Source organism: Cololabis saira, chromosome 8, assembly GCF_033807715.1.
Source record: "Cololabis saira isolate AMF1-May2022 chromosome 8, fColSai1.1, whole genome shotgun sequence".
NCBI lineage: Eukaryota > Metazoa > Chordata > Actinopteri > Beloniformes > Belonidae > Cololabis > Cololabis saira.
In genome coordinates, this window is record NC_084594.1 from 9,703,166 (window position 1) to 9,721,462 (window position 18,297).

Sequence of the window (18,297 nt, forward strand, 5' to 3'; positions counted from 1 at the left end):
AGATTTGTGGTTTAAGCATTTCACATCTTTAATTCTGCATTTTTTAAACAATTTTGTGGCACCCAGATCTACAGTCTCAAAAAACGTGCACAAAAGTTTTTCTTTCCTGCAAATAAAAAATAAAATAGATTCTGACTTGAGCAAAGCAAAGAGCAGGAATCTAGTGTTACTCACAACCCTTCTCTTTGTCTAGATCCAGAGCATCCGTGGTTTCACTCCTCAGCCTCATCACATTTAAGAGACAAATCATTGTCCAAGAGTTAATTCCCCTTTGGTAGTTTAAAAAAAAATCCTCCATTTAAAACAAATAATCCAACTTTTTTTTTGTTTTAGTATACATATATATATTTATATATGTACTGTATATAATCAGTCTATACAAAAAAAGCGAGGACAACCCTCTGCTTCCAATCCCTGGAGCCAAGCCCAAATCCCAAAAGCATCCCATCCCCGCAAAATATCAACACTTGATCTCAGAACGAGGGGGGAAGGAGAAAAGGGAAAATAAAAAAAAATAAAATAATCGGAATGACATGTAGAGGAGAGAAAAAGTGACACGCGTTGTAAATACAACTTTCAAATTATTTGAATAAATTCTTCTGAGTGTTAGAACACTTTTCTTTATAACCAAATATACCGAGTGACAGTGCATGTACAACTATGTATTATCAGTGACACGAGTGTGATCCATGTAACAAGCACTTGAGTTGGAAAAAGGTAATACAGGGGTACAATGTTGTCATAGCAAAGAATAATCGACATGAAATGGGCAGATCAGTGGAAGTGAGAAGGCAAAAAAATAAAATATAGGACCATAAACATAGAATAAAACAGTCACTATTTTTATTTTTCAATTTTTTCCTTCTTTTTTTTTTAAAGAAAAAAAAAAAAAAGAAAAATCAACTGTACAGGCTTACATCTACTCGCCTAATCAGAATTTTCCAACTCCACTGTCGGGGCAAAGAAAGAAAAAAAAAAAAGGAAAAAGATCAACAAATTGGAAAAAAAAAAAGTTTAATAATGGATCAATTAAAACTCCATCTTGACTGAAATAGAGAATTTAAAACCTAATTATTTGCTTCTTACAACTAAAAATCAAAACAAAAGAAAATAAATAAGAACTAAGGGGAACAAATCACTGCTGGTTGATATGATTTCAAACGAGGAAGAGGTGGTATAATACATATTCTTTGAAGTTGGATAGTTGCATTGACTGCTTTATGGTAGCCGGTGATATAAAAGTGTGATTTAGTGCAGCTGCAGTGTCTTATCAGTTGGCTGCCAGTCCTGTTGCCTCTGAGGAAAGCCTGGAGAAACGGAGACACCCAGAGACCAGGGAAGGAGAGAAAGGAAGGCATGCAATCAGACAGAAAAGATTAAGATCAATATAACTTACTGTACATTACATTTTTAGAATAAAATTCTATATATCAGGAGATTCTCTGGATTTATTAACCAGGAAAAGGATGTATGGACATAAATAATTGTCTTCTTTGAGTACAAATGAAAAATGAATTAAACCAAGAAATATTTATTGGTTTAGAAACGGAGCCGTCACATCATCACAGGTCTAATGAGGAACGACGCCACTCATGCTTATGCTGTAGGTAAATATGAAGCTCGGTATTGTCACTTTTCAATCTGATTGTTTTCTTCAGCGCCCCATATACTTCAAAACATGTCAAACGTACGGTGGCCGAGACCCGCCATTGCTGAAAACAAAAGTAACACTGCAAACAGAAACAAACACCGCTACAAATAAAATAAACGGTGCAAACAAAAAGAAACGCCGCTGCAAATAAAAGAAACATTGCAAATATAAAGAAACCCTGCTGCAAATAAAATAAAAAAATGACGCAAATAAAAAAGTCACAATGGAAGTGAATTACCAGGGACTATTTTTGCCGATGCGCCGGTGTTGCACATTAAAAATTACACGTAGCAACGTTGAACACTAACTTTTTCACTTATTTTCTCGTTAGTTGTTCTTGTTATTCCTCGCTCTTCTTATTTCTTCCTTTCACTTACGTCCTCTTCGTCTTCTCCTTCTCCTCTCACGTAAAAAACACGGATGCATCAGCAAAAATAGTCCCCAGTAATTCACTTCCATTGTGGCTTTTTTATTTGCGTGGTTTCTTTTTATTTGCAGCTGCGTTTTTTTATTTGCAGCGTTTCTTTAATTTTCAGCAATGGCGGGTCTCGGCCACCGTACAAACGGCTGTCAAGAATGCATAATATCCAAAAGCCTAAAGTCCTCTAGTGACCCACCTGTCAGAGCATCAGCCCAATAATCTTAAAAAACAATTTCTGTCAACAATGACGCATGGCACGGAAACATTAAGTTTTCCCAGATTAAAAATATAGATTCCTACGTTCTTTAGGGGAAGGAGAAAAAAAAAAAAAAAACATTTATTCAAATACCAGAAAAGCTGCATTTCACTAGCCAAGTCATTAGAGTTCCCACAATTTAAATGAAAAGAAAAAAAATATATACTTGTACTTTTCTGGTCAGAATTTGTGTAATTCTTATATGATGTGTATTCTAAAAGATAAAATGCCAATAGTGCTGGGCGGTATGACCAAAAATGTATATCACGGTATTTTTCAAAATTATAATCGGTTTCACGGTATATCACGGTCCTTTTTTTTTCTCCATGCACAACTGGGTGTTAACCAACCTTTTCTAATGATTTGGAAAGGAATTGCTGCAGTAAATTGGCTTAGAATGGCATATTTTACCGTCATGAGGAGGATGCATAAATCCAATAAATTTGATTTAGGCATGCTTTTCAAAGAAAAAAATATTTTACAAAATTACAAGGTAGAAAATATTTATTGAACATAAAAAAACTGAACATTTTTTAATTTCCCAGCATTATGTTGTTTTGGTTCCACCTCCTGGTGAATGTTAGGTTAAATTCTTATGTGGTTACTTTTTGGTTGGCCAACGATTTATGTTTGTGGTGCGCAACCAGTACAGGAGCGGCCAATCTATTTCCTTATATTACAACGCTGTTATTAATTGTTCGGTTTTTTTCCCACTTATTCCACTGAACGTGTTTTTTTGCCATTTTTGGACGAACAATTTCGCGGCGCAGCGGAACGTAGCGCTGCGCAGCGTTCCCAACGTTGTGTACGATACTGTACATGCTCACCGGTATATGAAAAATTCATATCATAAGAAAAATAAACACTGGTATTCGGTATGAACCAGTATACCGCCCAGCACTAAATGCCAATATATGGTTTTGTGGAAATTAAGAGCATGGTAATTGCTTTGCCAAGAAAAACGTGGCCTCTGCCAGTTGCCAACCTTATTCTCTCTCCCTAATATATATATATATATATATATATATATATTTCATATCTATTCAATTTCATATCTACAAAATCCATGAGGGCTGTAACTGTGTCATCCTGCCCTTCCAAAAAGGTGAATACAGTTATTAAGACAAATTTTCTATTCTATTTTTTTTTCTCTTTAATTACTTCTTATTGAAACTATGTGAAGTGAAGTAAATGGATATTTTCATATTTCTAATATCAGCATAAACCTAATGATTTGATACCTGAGGGGAGATTCACTTCGAGTTCAAATTAGTTCTTACATAAGCGAAAAAAAAAGTCATAACATATTCCATTATGTTGGATAATAGTCACTTAAAATAAACTATTAGGAAACTTATCCCACAAATACAACGTGACATCTTAAAGAGAGCTGCTACCTGAGCAGAGCTTACACAAGATAAATGCTTCTGTAAACTGGTGATTATTATTTTTTTCTTTTACCTGTCCATGCTAAGTTAAAAGTAATTTAAAAAAATATAATACACTCCACATATCACTTCTATGAGAGAAAAATTAAGCTACAGATAATTCCTAAATATGGCATTAACCATCTCTCTGGCTCTGTAATGCGGGGCTGCTCTCTGTAGTAAGCAAGGCATGGTGCAGCCAGATTAAAAAAGCAAGTGCAAGTGAAGACGACTAAAGAGCACAGTCAGCACTTCAGAAGTGGATGACTTATATCTCCTTTTCGTTAGTACGGGGAGAGCCTTCGCCTTTTAGACTTGGAGCCCAGCTCTGGGGCGACTTTGGGCTCAGCGGGGATTGGGTGTGGGGGGTTACTGGCCCCGCTGACAACATGGAGGGCCAGGAGAGGCAGGGGCTTGAGACTGAGGAGACTCGACACACAGGCAGGTGAGCTGGGGAGCAGGGAATCAGTGGTGGAGGAGGAGGAGGAAGAAGAGGAGGAGGCGGAGGAGGAAGAGGAGGAAGCAGGCGGCCCTGGAGCCAACAAGGACAGAGGGATGGAGGCTGTGGGGGGCACCACACAGGAGGAGGAAGGAGAAGAAGAGAAGGAGGAGGTGGAGGGGGAGAAGGAGGAGGTAGCAGCAGAAGAGGTGGTGGTGGTGGTAGTAGTAGTAGTAGTAGTAGTGGTGGTAGTAGTAGTAGTAGTAGAAGTGGAGGGAGGGCACAAGCTGGTCTGTTCAGGGTTCAAGGAGGAGGAGGAGGAGGGAGGAGGTTTAGAGGACTCTACACTGTAGAAAGAGAGACAAGGAGAGAGGGACAACACAGTCGGGGTGGGTCACAGGGTAGGCTGGTGAGCAATGGGTGGGGGGAGGTTAGGGGGAGAGGAGGGATGGGGTTGGGTGTGGGGGACAAAAATCACTCAGGGATGTGACCGAAAGACAAAAAGTTAAGTGTAAATTAACATTAAAGAGGAATATATTAAAGGGGACCTATTATGGCATCTAATACCTATTTTAAACAGGCCTTGAATGTCTTAAAAACAAGCTTTTGATTGTTTTTGCTAAATAAATTAGAAATTCAGCCTCTGAGCCATGTCTTTATCTTCCCATTCTCCAACCTCATTATCTATGTGGGATTCTGAGTGGGCGGGGCTATGATAATGAGGCTCTGTGCTGGTGGCTGCCTGAATGATGCATTACACCGCTACGAAAAAATGGTGGAAGCTCCGGCCGGCGGAGTTAGTTGTGGGCGTGGTTTCACGCATCGGAGGCGACACTGCAGAATTTGGTTGCTTTCCTCCTTCTCTGAGTTGGCAGGCTGAGGGGAGACCACTTTATATTTGTTAAAGCAAGAGAAAACGTGTTTTTCATAATAGGTCCCCTTTAATTATAATTTTTTAAGCGATGGATCAATGAGGGAGAAAAGGCACAAACAGGAAAAAAATAAAAATAGGAAAAAAATTTAAAAAAAATCGCGCAAACACTTCAGCGATGCCAAGCGAAATATTTAAAAAGAAAAATTACTATTTTTTAACGTCATTTACTGAATATTTATATATGAAAGAAAAAAATGCCTGAAGATTATAAAACATTTGCATGGATTAAGGCGTATAATGTTAGACCTATATGTACCAATGCCGTCATGCGACATAAGTAAAATGTGACCCAGCAGAACAGAATGGGACGGCAGGAATAAATGCAGAATTTGTGGCTCTTTGCAGTTCAGATGATATTGAATTCTCTAAATGTGAAAACAAGTCTTTGAAATTAAAACAGAGAATATAATGCAGCTATATTCTGATTCTCTTTCACCGATAAGACTTGTACTTTTTGTATTATCTCACCTTGCATTGATGAGGTATTCCGCCAGACTGATGCTGGCAGGTGAGCCTGTGATGGTAACCTGACGGTCAGTCGATCCATCCACTGGATTTGCGATCTTGATCTGAGCTCCAGACATTTGCCTGATTTCGTTGATCTTGGCTCCCTGGCGGCCAATGATGCATCCAATAAGCTAAAGTTCAAGAAGAGCAGGAAAATGACAGAAACACTTGTTAACACTTCCTCATCAGCATGACCTACTAGGTTGCACTTCACTATGTGTGCACCATATACCACCTGGCATAGCTATGACCACAAGCAGTTCAGCAATGCTTTAGTATCTCAACAAACCAAGAACTGGTTTGGGTCTTATTTGGACTGTAGTTCTGTTGAGAACCACAAATCTATTTGTACAGGTAAACCAATGAGAATCTATGGCAGAATTAGTTATTCACTCCAGTTTGATAGGAGGCGGTGATGCACCAGCAGGAAGGTTTCACCCCCCTTTGTTTTTGGGTTGAGTCCCCACTTATGGAACTGTCATGGGACCGTGATGTGCAAACCAACCAACGGTTTCACATGGCATCAGGTCAATGAGGTTTAATGAATCTTTATCGAGAGCTTAAAAAAGAAAAAAAAAATGGAAGAGGATGACTAATATCAGCCTATAAGGTTGGACTACTATCCCTGATTCTCTGTACCCAATGAAAGAAACATTTTTAGACTGAGTGGACACAAGAAAATTACAAAGTCGAAGAAGCCCAAAAAAAAAGTCTTTTTTTTTTACTGAAAATTAGTGATGCACCGATTGTTCGGCCGAAAATGGCAAAAAAACACTTTCGGTGTTCGGTGGAATAAGTGGGAAAAAAAAAAAAACGTACAATTAATAACGGCGTTGTAAAATAAGGAAATAGACTGGCAGCTCCGTCCCGTAACGTTGCGCACTACATAAATCGTTGGCCAACCAAAAACTAACCCCATAAGAATTTTACGTAACATTCACCAGGAGGTGGAACCAAAACAACATAATGCTGGAAAATTAAAAAAATAATAATTTTTTTATGTTCAATAAATATTTTCTACCTTGTAATTTTGTAAAAGATTTTTTTCTTTGAAAAGCATGCCTAAATCAAATGTATTTGATTTATGCAATGGTGAAAACATTGGCAAAATAAATGAAAAACTGCTGAAGAACCATGTTGGGTATTGTTCGGTATTCGGCCAAGTGTTTTTTATTATTTTCGGTTTCGGCCACAAATTTTCATTTCGGTACATCACTACTGAAAATGAAACCTAAATTCACATATTCACTTGATCCCTAGCCAGTTTGGTCGTATAAATCATGCCCCATTTGTCAAATGCACTTATGAAAATGTTGCCTATTTGGCCCAGGGTTGAATGTATAAACGTTAGTCCATGCTCAGCTTTTCAACATGATGCCCGAACCATCGCAGTGCAACCCGTGCAATGTCTGGACCCCTTACAGTTCAGCCTTTCAAACAAATTAAATCTCACCGTACACAATAAATCAGACTAATTTGGGCTCCAATTATATCCTCTTCTTGCAGGAGCCATTTTAGATGGAAATGTTATATAATGAATCCTGCCATATGAATAAATACTAATTGACTTAATCTTTGATAACATACCTAAAAAACAACAACATCATCATGCAATACTTACATCGTTTGGAATGGTCATCTCATGGGAACTGGTTTGAGCAGCTGCGTCTATTCCTAACAGAAAAAAACACTTTCAATATAACAATAAAATTCATAAAATCTAAAATTATGTAATGAAGTGAATAAGCTTCACATGTAAACAGGAAAGTTGTAACAACTTTTTAATGTCTTAATATATGCAATGACGTGATCAGTTAAGGCGATAATATTTTATCTTTTTTTGACACAATGCCCCAACACTCACGGCAGTTTAACCAGTCTAAGCCAGCGGGCATTCATTTCACTTCCAAAAGAGGAACTTTTTTCAGAACTATATGAAGAACTGATGGTTCAAGACTGAAGTGAAGAACCACAATTTTACTTGCATGTCATCATGTGTGTTGTGAGCTCATAGTAAACAGTCTTCTTTCTACTGTAACAACTTCCAATTCTGCTAGTTGGAAGAATATGTAAGTGATAGTGTCTGAGTGATTTGGGAAAGTGAAAATGTTGAGCCCGGTGAGTGTAAATACAATGAAAGCCTGAGGGCCTTGTTGTGGTGCATACCAGTGAATCCCTGGTTGCTTGGTGCAATGGGAAAAGGGCTCTGCTGCATAGCCAGCTGATGAAGCTTGGTGAGCTGTGGAGAAATAGCAGCAGAGGAAGACTGTGAGAGTAAGAGGAGGAGGCAGGAGAGAAATTGAGGAAATGGAAAACACAGGAGAGAAAAAACAAAACGAATAAAATTGGCAGTCAGTTACACAAAAGAGTTTGATTAAATAAAAAAGTAAAGATTTTAAAGGCAAAGTTCTATGATGCGTCTTATTCTTTCACAAAGCTCTACATTGATCCCTGGTGGATGCAATAACTCGTGCTTGTCTGTGCGGGGTACCAGACTGGTATTACTCTCGACTACAGGCAGCATTTCTTGGTTTTTTCCTTGTCTTCATGGGCAGGATAATGTCACAACACAGAGATGTCTTAATATACACCAGTACACCTGATATATACCAAAGTATGAGCATATTGTCATGACCATGCCTCAATGGGGGATAATTATGGAAGACAACACATTTCGTGTGCCACTTTTACATGAACAGTAAATTCAATTATGAAAAGATGAAGAAAAACAAAAAACAAAACCTCAAACTAAATGCTTGACCATAATTCAGAAAGCTCCAGGGCCTCAAGAAAAAAAAAAAAAAAAGTTAAATTGTTAAAGGATAAAATGTGAGATCTGACTGGTACTTCCCTGTTTTGATGCCAACAGCGAGTGACAGTTAAGACTAATCTGACAAAGTGCATCACATCGAATCCTCCTGACTGCACTCATTAAATTAAAAATTATATTAAAATGTTTTTTTTTTTTTTTTAAAGATCATGTTTGTTCACAAGGAAAACAGATGGAAAGAAGGAAGGATCAGCAGGGACAGATTATTATTCATGGAACAGTGGAGAGTCTGGACAAACACAAACAACAAATGTCAATCAAATCAACAACTGACTGCCAGACACAAAAAAAAAACAAAAACAAATAGAAAGTAATGTGACAATGCTGCTTTCTGGGTTCACACAACAACAAAAAAATATATAATTATAGCCAAGTAGTAACATGAAATTGGGGAAAATTCAGCAAAAAAATTAAAGGCTGTAGAAGATGTTGTGGCCAGGTGGGCGGCTGCACATTTTGGGAGAGGACAGTTATAATTATGGGTGGAAGTGGTAGGGAGGATCATGTAAAAAAGTCTACTGCACTTACATCTGGCTGTGGAATCGCGTGCTGTCCTTGTACAGCATATGCCTGAAAAATATGAAAACAAAGCTTTCACAGGCCCAACTTCAGATTCTGTCGGGCAACTAAACTTCTCCACCTTTCTTCTCATTCAAATATCTTTTGAAGACTTGTGCACAAATGCCTTTAGCTCAGTTAATATTAAAAAAAGAACATCAATAATGATGTCTTGTCCAAAGTCTCCACATTTCTGGGAAAGGAGAAATTTTTAGGAGGCAAAAGTGGATTTAAGGAAAATGAACAGGCGAGATTTTTATTTTTTTTAAATGAGTAAGATATAAGAGTATTTAGTAAGGTTAAAAAATAAATGAATAAAAACACCAGAAAGTGTTTTAGTTCAGGCCAACAATAGAGGGAAATAGGTCACCTTGTTTCTTAAACATATTACTTCAAACAATTAAATAATCTATGGGGAAAGACATATAAAAATGAGCTTTTGCCAAGTAGGTGTATTTGCAATGGAAAATAAAAGCTATCAGTAGGGGTGTAACGGTACACGCATTCGTACCGAACCGCTTCGGTACAGGGCCGTCGATACGGTGCAGATGTGTACCGATCCGAATACAATGTTTAACAGTAGCTAGTTAACAGGATTATTTTGCGCGCAGAGCATACTTCAAATCCCAGTTCCCACACGGACATCTTAAGTGGCGGACCGGAAGTTTGTAGTCAGCACCGGACTCCCTGGTGATTTTTTTTTCAAAGCCGTTACAAACAAGAAGCCGGAGCTTGAAGACCCTCCCTTATCTTTAACGTTTCCTGTTTGGGAACACTTTGGTTTCCCGTTGAAAAACAACAACAAAGACAAGAAGATAAGACGAGTGCAGTGTGCCGACGTTGTTCACCAGCAATCGGGCATGTTTCTGGAAAGATAATGCATTTGAAATGGCACCACGCGAATATGAATGTCGCTGCTGCGAGGAAAGAAACCAGCACCGTGTCCATGCAGCTACCTTTGGAATTTAAGCAGGCTTTTGCCGGTAATTCAGATCTAATGCCATTGATGTTTTTATAGCGGCGGATCTGCAACCATACTCAGTTGTTGAGAACAGGTTTTAAACCCATTTTATATTTTGTTTAATTTGAGAACATTTTATATATTAATAATTTAGTATATTAAAGCAGTATTCATATATATATATATATATATATATATATGTTTCATTTTTATAAGACAATGTATAAACCGTTGTTTGCAAAAGTTAAAAAAATTACACGAAAAGCAACTTTTATGTTTAACTTTTTTCCCGCCCTTACTGTACCGAAAAGGAACCGAAACATGACCTCAAAATCGAGGTACGTACCAAACCATGATTTTTGTGTACCGTTACACCCCTAATAATCAGATATCAAAATGTCATCAAATATGTTTGTTTCAACATGATGGATTCAAAATATGTTTTAGAAATACATATCATGGCAATAAATTACTCCAAGAATTCATTCTGTGTCCATCTAATATTTCATATTTATACCTGTCCGCCTGCAAAGATGACTGGTGATCCTGAGGGCTTGGGTCTGTAGGGGATCGTGACCCCCTTCGGGGGAGACTGCACAAATGACAAATTATGCATCACATTAATATCAAGGGATTATGTGAGCTACATACTCTGGCATCAAGTTCATAACTTGTATTTTAAGTGAAAGTCACAAAACATAAAAATATTTTTATAGCTAAACAAAGTATTGAAAATAGCAGTGACATTAATATAATTCCTAATTGTGTTATGCAGTTTTAAATGTCTAGTCCAGAACAACAAAAGGAAGATCAAATTTGGAGCTCATCACATGTTACATCCTTCATATACAGGCCAAGGGATGCAACTTCATTGGCTTGAGTGCTTTTAAGAGTCCACTTACCTCAAGCATAACTACACAGATCTGCTTTACACACTCAATTATTGACTGCGGAGTGCCAGCAATGGTGATGGCACGCTCTGTGGAGTTGGGGAGCATGTCCCCTGCCACCTGCACCTGAGCACCAGTTGACTGGAACACAAAAACAGGTAGGAAATCAAGTCATGTCATTTAATCTTAATTATAAATAAATAAGAGGGGGAAAGCAGACACCTAAAAGGTGAAGAGAATAGTTTCTCTTTTTAGGTTTTGTAATAAATGGTGTCCAATGGGCATACCTCTCGTATCTCCTTGATCTTGCAGCCACCTTTCCCAATGAGGGAGCCACACTGGCTGGCAGGCACCACAATGCGTAGGGTCACTGGGGGCTTGCTGGTAGCTGTGCTGTTTGTCATGGAGCTGCTTATGTCCTGGTAAAAAAAAAAAAAAAAAGGAGTTGGTTCAATTGAATCTGTGTTTGCACTGTTCACTGCTGAACTTCAAACTCAACACCAACCTCTTCCAACTTTTCAATGATCATGGAAAATGCTTTAAAGATGGCGGTGGTTGGGCCCGCCAAAGTAATTATCCTCTCGGGGCAATTGCCCTCAGAGATGTTAATCCGGGCCCCACTCTGTTGACAAAAGTAAAGCCGAAATTGAAGAACCAACTTGTGCAAAAGCTTCCAACAGTAATTTAATAATTGCTATAACTTTTACATGCAGTTCTACAAAAAACACTGCAACACAATAAGACTTCTAGATCTCACCTCTTCTCTCATCTTCTTCACAGATTCACCTTTCTATTATCAAAGAACCACAACAAAGTCAATGTTATTCAATTAACCAATTCATAACACACATTTAAGAGACACTTTACACAGAAAACAGAATTCACAAAATGAAATATCATCCACTTATTATTGCTCAAAAAAAAAGAGGACATCCGACGGACACATGCACACACGCACGCTCCTTACCTTTCCAATGATGCTTCCAACTTCCTAAATTAAAAAAGGAATAAAAATTAAGATTGGTTAGATTCTAAAAGCATTCAACAATTAAAACATCTGGACATAAAGAAAAGTTATCCCTCTAAATGCATTTCTTTGAATAACCTGTGTTATTATAGTCAACTAAATAAATCAATAGTTTTATATTAAATACCTATTTTCCCATTTATTTGCTGCTGATGACCCCAGTAAAACACAAAACGCAAAAAAGCACACCGTTTCCACAGGCTGCTCTGCGGAGCTTGTCAAAATGAATGGGCCCATATTTATTCAAAGTATGAGACTGGCATATCTGCATTATCCTTTGGCATTTCATATTCATATTCTGAGCTGTTGCTTATGGCCTCTTAGCTTTTGAAATCATCATAACAGGCTACCACTTGCGATGTGATAAGTTCTTGGCTCTGGTGCTGCCATGCACACCCAGATGGACCAGTGTGAAATTCCAAAGAGACTTCAGAGTGCGCTAGTGATAAAATGTAGATTTCTATTTGTTTAACCATTTAAAATATTTCTGATTAAAAAGAATGAACAGGAGGAGTCACATTATGGCGCTGTTGTATTCTCTCAAGAGTTGGAGCAGGACAGCAATGAGGGAATCTATTCTTTCTGGAGAGCACCAATGAGTCAGCTATGGTGATTATGAAACTGATCATGGAACTTTATATGTCAACAAATTGTGTAAATGTCCCAGAACAAAAACAGATCTCTCCAGATCAGATGAACATGTTCATTCATCATTGTTATGCACTACAGAAAGGGCAAGGGGTAGAAGAAAATAAGGACAAAGAAGACAATGTGAACAGGGATGTGAAAACTTCCTCAATGTCTAACTGGCTAGTTAGGAAAAAAATGTAAATAAATAAAACATACGATAGATTTGTCGACAACCAAAATAATCGTTAGTTGCAGCGCTACCTGGTAGGGTGCAACTGTTATAATTTATATAGTTTAATGCAAGGCAACTTGTTAGAAGTAATCAACACCCTACAATTGTGGCTTATATGTAATACCTGGTCACCATGCACTGGTGATCCAGTAATCTGCTAAATAAATGTTAGAAGTTTCCATTCTTTTCCCAGATGACTCTGTGTAACAAACAACTTGGTATGTCACAAGACCAGAGGATGAATGTTCCATCATCCTTAGATTATAAAGGTTATTACTGCTGACTCACCAAACTTTATACATTTATATTTGTAAATATGAATATGCAAGTACAACACATGAAAAGCTGAGTCATATCCACCAGATGTAAATAGTGTTGTGTGTATGGAACTTACCAAAGTCAAAGTGACAACACTAATCCATTTTGTTTTGAGATACAGATTCCTATCATTCTAGCCAATAGTCTTTCATCCCACCAGAGTCCCTGCCATTTAAAAATCTCAAGGGAGATGCCTCATTTCCACAAATACATCATCCTTCACTATTAGAATACCAACACTTGCAGCTGATGGGTGATCTCACCTTGCCATGCATGAGCAGCCTTATGGTAAGGGTGACATTGAGCCCGCCTTCAATCACACCGGAGTCCATAGCTGCAACTCTAGTCGTCAGTACACAACTGGTCTTTTAGTTGCTGAGAGGGATCTATGTGGTAAAAACAAACAAATACAATGTTATACACAGGGAGGGATTCGGTTGTTGAGAAATGCTGTGTAAAAGGAGTTTGTTGAAATTGACTTAACATGCTCAGATAAGTATTAGTAGTCGTGAATTTAACTGTACACTCAGTGATACTTTTAGCTTTCTGTGGCGTTACTACAAAGTCGCACCTGTCTGTGAAGCATGCACAAAGAATTTCAAAGCTTCTGGATTACATATATCCACTTCACTTGATTGTTCTTAATTTCATACTACAGGGTTTATACAGCAATCCTTATGTTAAATTTAATACCAATTTAATACCTTTTTCACTACCTTCAGATTAAAAACAAAAAACTGTCACAACATTAAGTGTTAATCACGGACATTTTAACATTAATACAGATTTTGAACTATAGAACACTATACAGAACAGATTTATAGACTCATTGATGTTGACCAGATGTTTCACATTTATTTCACTATGTGAATGACAATAAAATAGACTGCTTAAAATGTAAAAGGTAAAAAATAATACCAATTTTAAAAAAAAATAATAGCTCTGGCAGTGAATTTAACACTTTTAATGGCCTTAAATTTGGCAATTTTCATTTATCACTTTTTAATACTTTTTAAAACCCCGCGGAAACCCTGTACTAGCACTTTGAGTACTGAACAGTAAATCCAGCTACAAGTTACAAGACTATCATCTTAAAAGGTGTAAGCCCAGGATAAATGTATTGGTATCTGACAGTAACTGATGTTTTTATGTATTTTTATTTGCATTATCCATACAGGTGTGCATCAAGACCACGAGTCCGAAAAAATAGCTTAGAAATATTGTTTTTTCTGGGATTTTTCTAATTCAAACATGTCAACGCTGCTTCGTGCAAATGATTCAGCATTGAATCCATAACATAAGCTAACAAGTTTATCAACAAATCTCATCAATTATCTACTCCTCAGACACCCACTTTAAAGTCAATGTCAAATACTCCCAAATATGTTCGGAGTAGATGAAATGTGTTTAATAGCTCGCTGTTATCTTTTGTTTAGTTTAAAGAGACATGGTTTTGTTAGGATTTTATGAAATTGTTAAAAGTATGAGGGTTTTTTTCTATAAGATTGTACACTGATGGTTGGTCTCAGCGCAGAACCACTCTCCGTTTTTATGATTAGGTTGATTAGCTGAGTTCTTCTTTAGGTGAGGACGGTGAAGAGGAACTGATGTTTAAGATTGATGGGCCCCCTCTTGTTTTTCTCTGGGTTTTGGTTGTCGTAGATCTTTGCTGGGTTGGCATGTCGGATTAGAGATAGACAACAGAAAATATATGGCTGAACATGTGACATGTTCAAGTTTCTTTCACTGCAGTTGGCCTCCCAGATAAGGTTAAACATGTGTGATGGGTTAAAAAAGCAGAGGACAAATTTCAGTGTTTTTCCATGTATACTGAAGAACAAAGTGATTATAATAATAATAATAATAATAATAATAATAATAATAATAATAAGGTACAACGTACGAAACACCTCCCTTTTTCAGTATAGATATGACTGGATTGATGACCACTGTGTGCATTTCTCTCCTACTTATGTGGTTTGAGAAAAGTGTACCTCCGGCAGGAAAACATTGTGCATAGAATAGAATAGACTTTATTGATCTCCCAGAGGAGAAATTCAATGCATGCGTACATTGTACACATATATATCTTATTATTGATTATGTGTGTTAGTAGATATAGAGCAGATGCAGTTAATAGAGACAGTATAGTGTAAATAAGTATATTTATATAAATATTTATATGGGCATGTGTGTACAAATATATAGAAATATTTAACTATGTGTATGTATGTATAGGTATGTGTGTGAGTACAATTACAGTATATAATAATAATGTTATGTATGCTGATGAAGGTTCTTTTGTTTTGTATGTATTTTGTTCTATGTAATTGGTTGTTTTTGTATGGACCACGAGTCTGCAATAAACTTCTACTACTACTACTTATGGGGTCCGTGTGTTGATGTGTGTGTGGAAGGATGAATGTGTCTAGAGATATATATATTTATTGTATTTGTTTATATTTTATATTACATTTTATTGATTTATTTTTCTTTTTATATATATGATCAGTACTCGAGTTGAGGGGGGTGAGGGGGGATGGCATCCCCCCTGAAATAAAAACTGTCAAAATCATCCCCCCTGTAAAACTGCCATCCCCCCTTTCCATCCCTTATGTCATTTCATCAATGAATGTGGTTTTACTGCTATTTCAACATTTAGAGTCATCACCAGAAAAATAACTTATTTGACCATTTTCACCTGTTTCAAGTACATTTTTTACTTTAAATAAGTAGAAAAATCTGCCAGTGGGACAATATTTATCTTCTCATTACAAGCAAAACAATCTTGTTCCACTGGCAGATTTTTCTACTTGTTTTAAGTGAAAATCTACTTGAAACAAGTTAAAATTGTTGTTTTTTCCAGTGATGAGTCTTGTTTTAAGTGTAATGAGATTTTTTTTACATTTTAACTAGAAATAAGACAAATATTCTTGTTAAGATTTTGAATTTTTGCAGTGATCCATTTTACTTATCCTGTGAAGGACAGAGTCATATTGATAAGTTCAGAAAACTGTTTTTTATTGTTGTGTTTTGATGTATTTGATGTAAGCCCAGTGGATATTTAAAGCTTACAGAAGGCTGCATTTAACTGCTGCTATGTCATTCCTGCAGTATTTCTGCAGGTGTTTTGGTCACTGCTATTATTAGTATTATTATTTTCCCATGGCCAAAGCAGGACTCTCAAATACTGTATAACATCTACACATCTCATTTTTGTCTTTTTTTAAGTGGACCAAATTACTTATTTAAAAATAAAGCATGCATATCTGATGTTGCTCACAGTAGTCCTCAGTTTGCTCAGGGAGCTTGTGTGTATGCCCAGATACATGAGGGAACATTGGTTATAATGACAATAAAGATCTATCTATCTAGCAGTGCGAGTATTTATAAATACGGGTTAAATGATTAATGAATGGGGGTAGGATTAAATAAGTTTACACTTCTTCCTACTCCCCTTTTGCACATATAAATTAAGATATCAAGTGTTAAAAGATGAAATTCTTTGTTTTGTTGTTTTGTTTTCTTAACTTCTCTAGTGTTGTTTTTTTTAAATGTACAAAAATAAAAATCAAGTCAAATCATAAAAGCTTGTATTAACATTAGATTTTGTCCACCGGTTCTCCTACGGTGCAGCAGCCAAACGACCACGAGGATGTTCCAGTTTAAAAGCTCGCTGGAGTGAGTTATGCTGCGTTCCATTTACCTCGGAAATCGGAACTAGGAACTGGGAATGTTAGCCATCTTTGAATGGTAGCTCGACTGGGAACTGGGAAATTCCGACTTCCGAGGACAAATGGAACACGGCATTAGCCCGTTAGCCTGTTAGCTCCGGGAGCTACAGAAATGAATGGAGCATGCGTGCAGCGGCTAGCGCGGCTAAACGGCTACACCAGCGGCCAAAACAGCGGATTAAAGAGCACCGGCGTGCGTGGAAAAACCCCAAACGGCATTTAGACACAAAATAAAGCGAAACACGTGGTCTTACCGCGGGGGAAAAGGGTTTAAAAGAGACCGAAGAGACTCTTCAGGACATCGACGCTAACCAGACTGCGCATGCGCGCCGTCTCCAGCGCGGCCCTGTTAGCACGCGGTTAGCGCGGCAGATCCGACACTTGTGACCAAAACAACCCGATAAAGGAGGATAAGTGCGGAGAAACTGACCTGCGCTGGTCCCGGCGGGTGGTCGGGGGGAGGGTCGGGGTTGTCGGGGTTGTTGGGGTGGAAGGGGAAGGTTCGGGAGGGTTCAGAGAGGGAAGAGTGATGTGAGACCGAGCTGCGCTCCTTCTGCACAAAGACAACACAGTCCTGACCTCTGAACTCTCACCCAACACCGCGTCACCGCCCCGGCCCGGCTACGGGAGGGGGTGAGGGACACGCAGGGGGAAAATAGGAATAATGTTTTAGAGGAGGAAGATTAGTTTTTATTATGTACTTCGAGAAAAAAGTCGAAATGTTGAGGAAAAAAGTCAAAATTTCGTGAATAAAGTTGAAATGTTGAGAAAAAAGTCAAAATTTCGTGAATAAAGTTGAAATGTTGAGTAAAAAGGCGAAATTTTGACTTTATTCTTGAAATTGTATTTCAACATTAATCTCCACATTTCGACTTTTTTCTCGGCATTTCGACTTTTTTCTCGACATTTCGACTTTTTTCTCGAAATTATACTTCAACAATATTCTCGACATTTCGACTTTTTTCTCAACATTTCGACTTTTTTCTCGAAATTCTACTTCAACATTAATCTCGACGTTTCGACTTTTTTCTCAACATTTCGACTTTTCTCGACATTTCGACTTTTTTCTCAACATTTCGACTTTTTTCTCGACATTTCGCCTTTTTTCTCAAAATTCTACTTCAACATTAATCTCAACATTTCGACTTTTCTCGACATTTCGACTTTTTTCTCAACATTTCGACTTTATTCACGAAATTTTGACTTTTTTCTCAACATTTCGATTTTATTCACGAAATTTTGACTTTTTTCTCAACATTTCGACTTTTCTCGACATTTCGACTTTTTTCTCGAAGTGCGTAATGAAAAAAAATCTTCCTCCTCTAAAATATTATTTTTATTTTTTCTCCTCTCTGCAGGCAAGAGAAAAACAATTTGTGAGTGGAAGATTTTTTTTTATTGTGCACTTCGAGAAAAAAGACGAAATGTCAAGAAAAAAGTCGAAATGTCGAGATTAATGTTGAAATACAATTTCAAGAAAAA

At 37.4% G+C, this 18,297-nt stretch overlaps 1 protein-coding gene across 3 annotated transcripts; it reads right to left on the reverse strand.

The window, feature by feature from the left end:
* Positions 1-3: 3 nt before the first annotated feature.
* LOC133448313 (poly(rC)-binding protein 2) lies at positions 4-17,409 on the reverse strand. 3 transcript variants are annotated; one of them, XM_061726715.1, is made up of 13 exons: positions 17,246-17,407; positions 13,345-13,467; positions 11,842-11,865; positions 11,632-11,664; positions 11,380-11,496; positions 11,162-11,293; positions 10,887-11,015; positions 10,502-10,576; positions 8,994-9,035; positions 7,802-7,901; positions 7,257-7,309; positions 5,597-5,766; positions 4-1,307 (listed from the first exon to the last, which is right to left on the reverse strand). In XM_061726715.1, the coding sequence occupies exons 2-13, from the start codon at positions 13,411-13,413 to the stop codon at positions 1,271-1,273; spliced, it is 981 nt and encodes a 326-aa protein (XP_061582699.1). In that variant the 5' UTR covers positions 13,414-13,467; positions 17,246-17,407; the 3' UTR covers positions 4-1,270. The 3 variants fall into 3 exon arrangements, with proteins under 3 accessions (XP_061582699.1, XP_061582700.1, XP_061582701.1); XM_061726716.1 differs by having other exon boundaries at positions 7,802-7,874; positions 17,246-17,406; XM_061726717.1 differs by lacking the exon at positions 4-1,307 and adding an exon at positions 3,385-4,541 and having other exon boundaries at positions 17,246-17,409.
* Between the last annotated feature and the right edge of the window lie 888 nt (positions 17,410-18,297).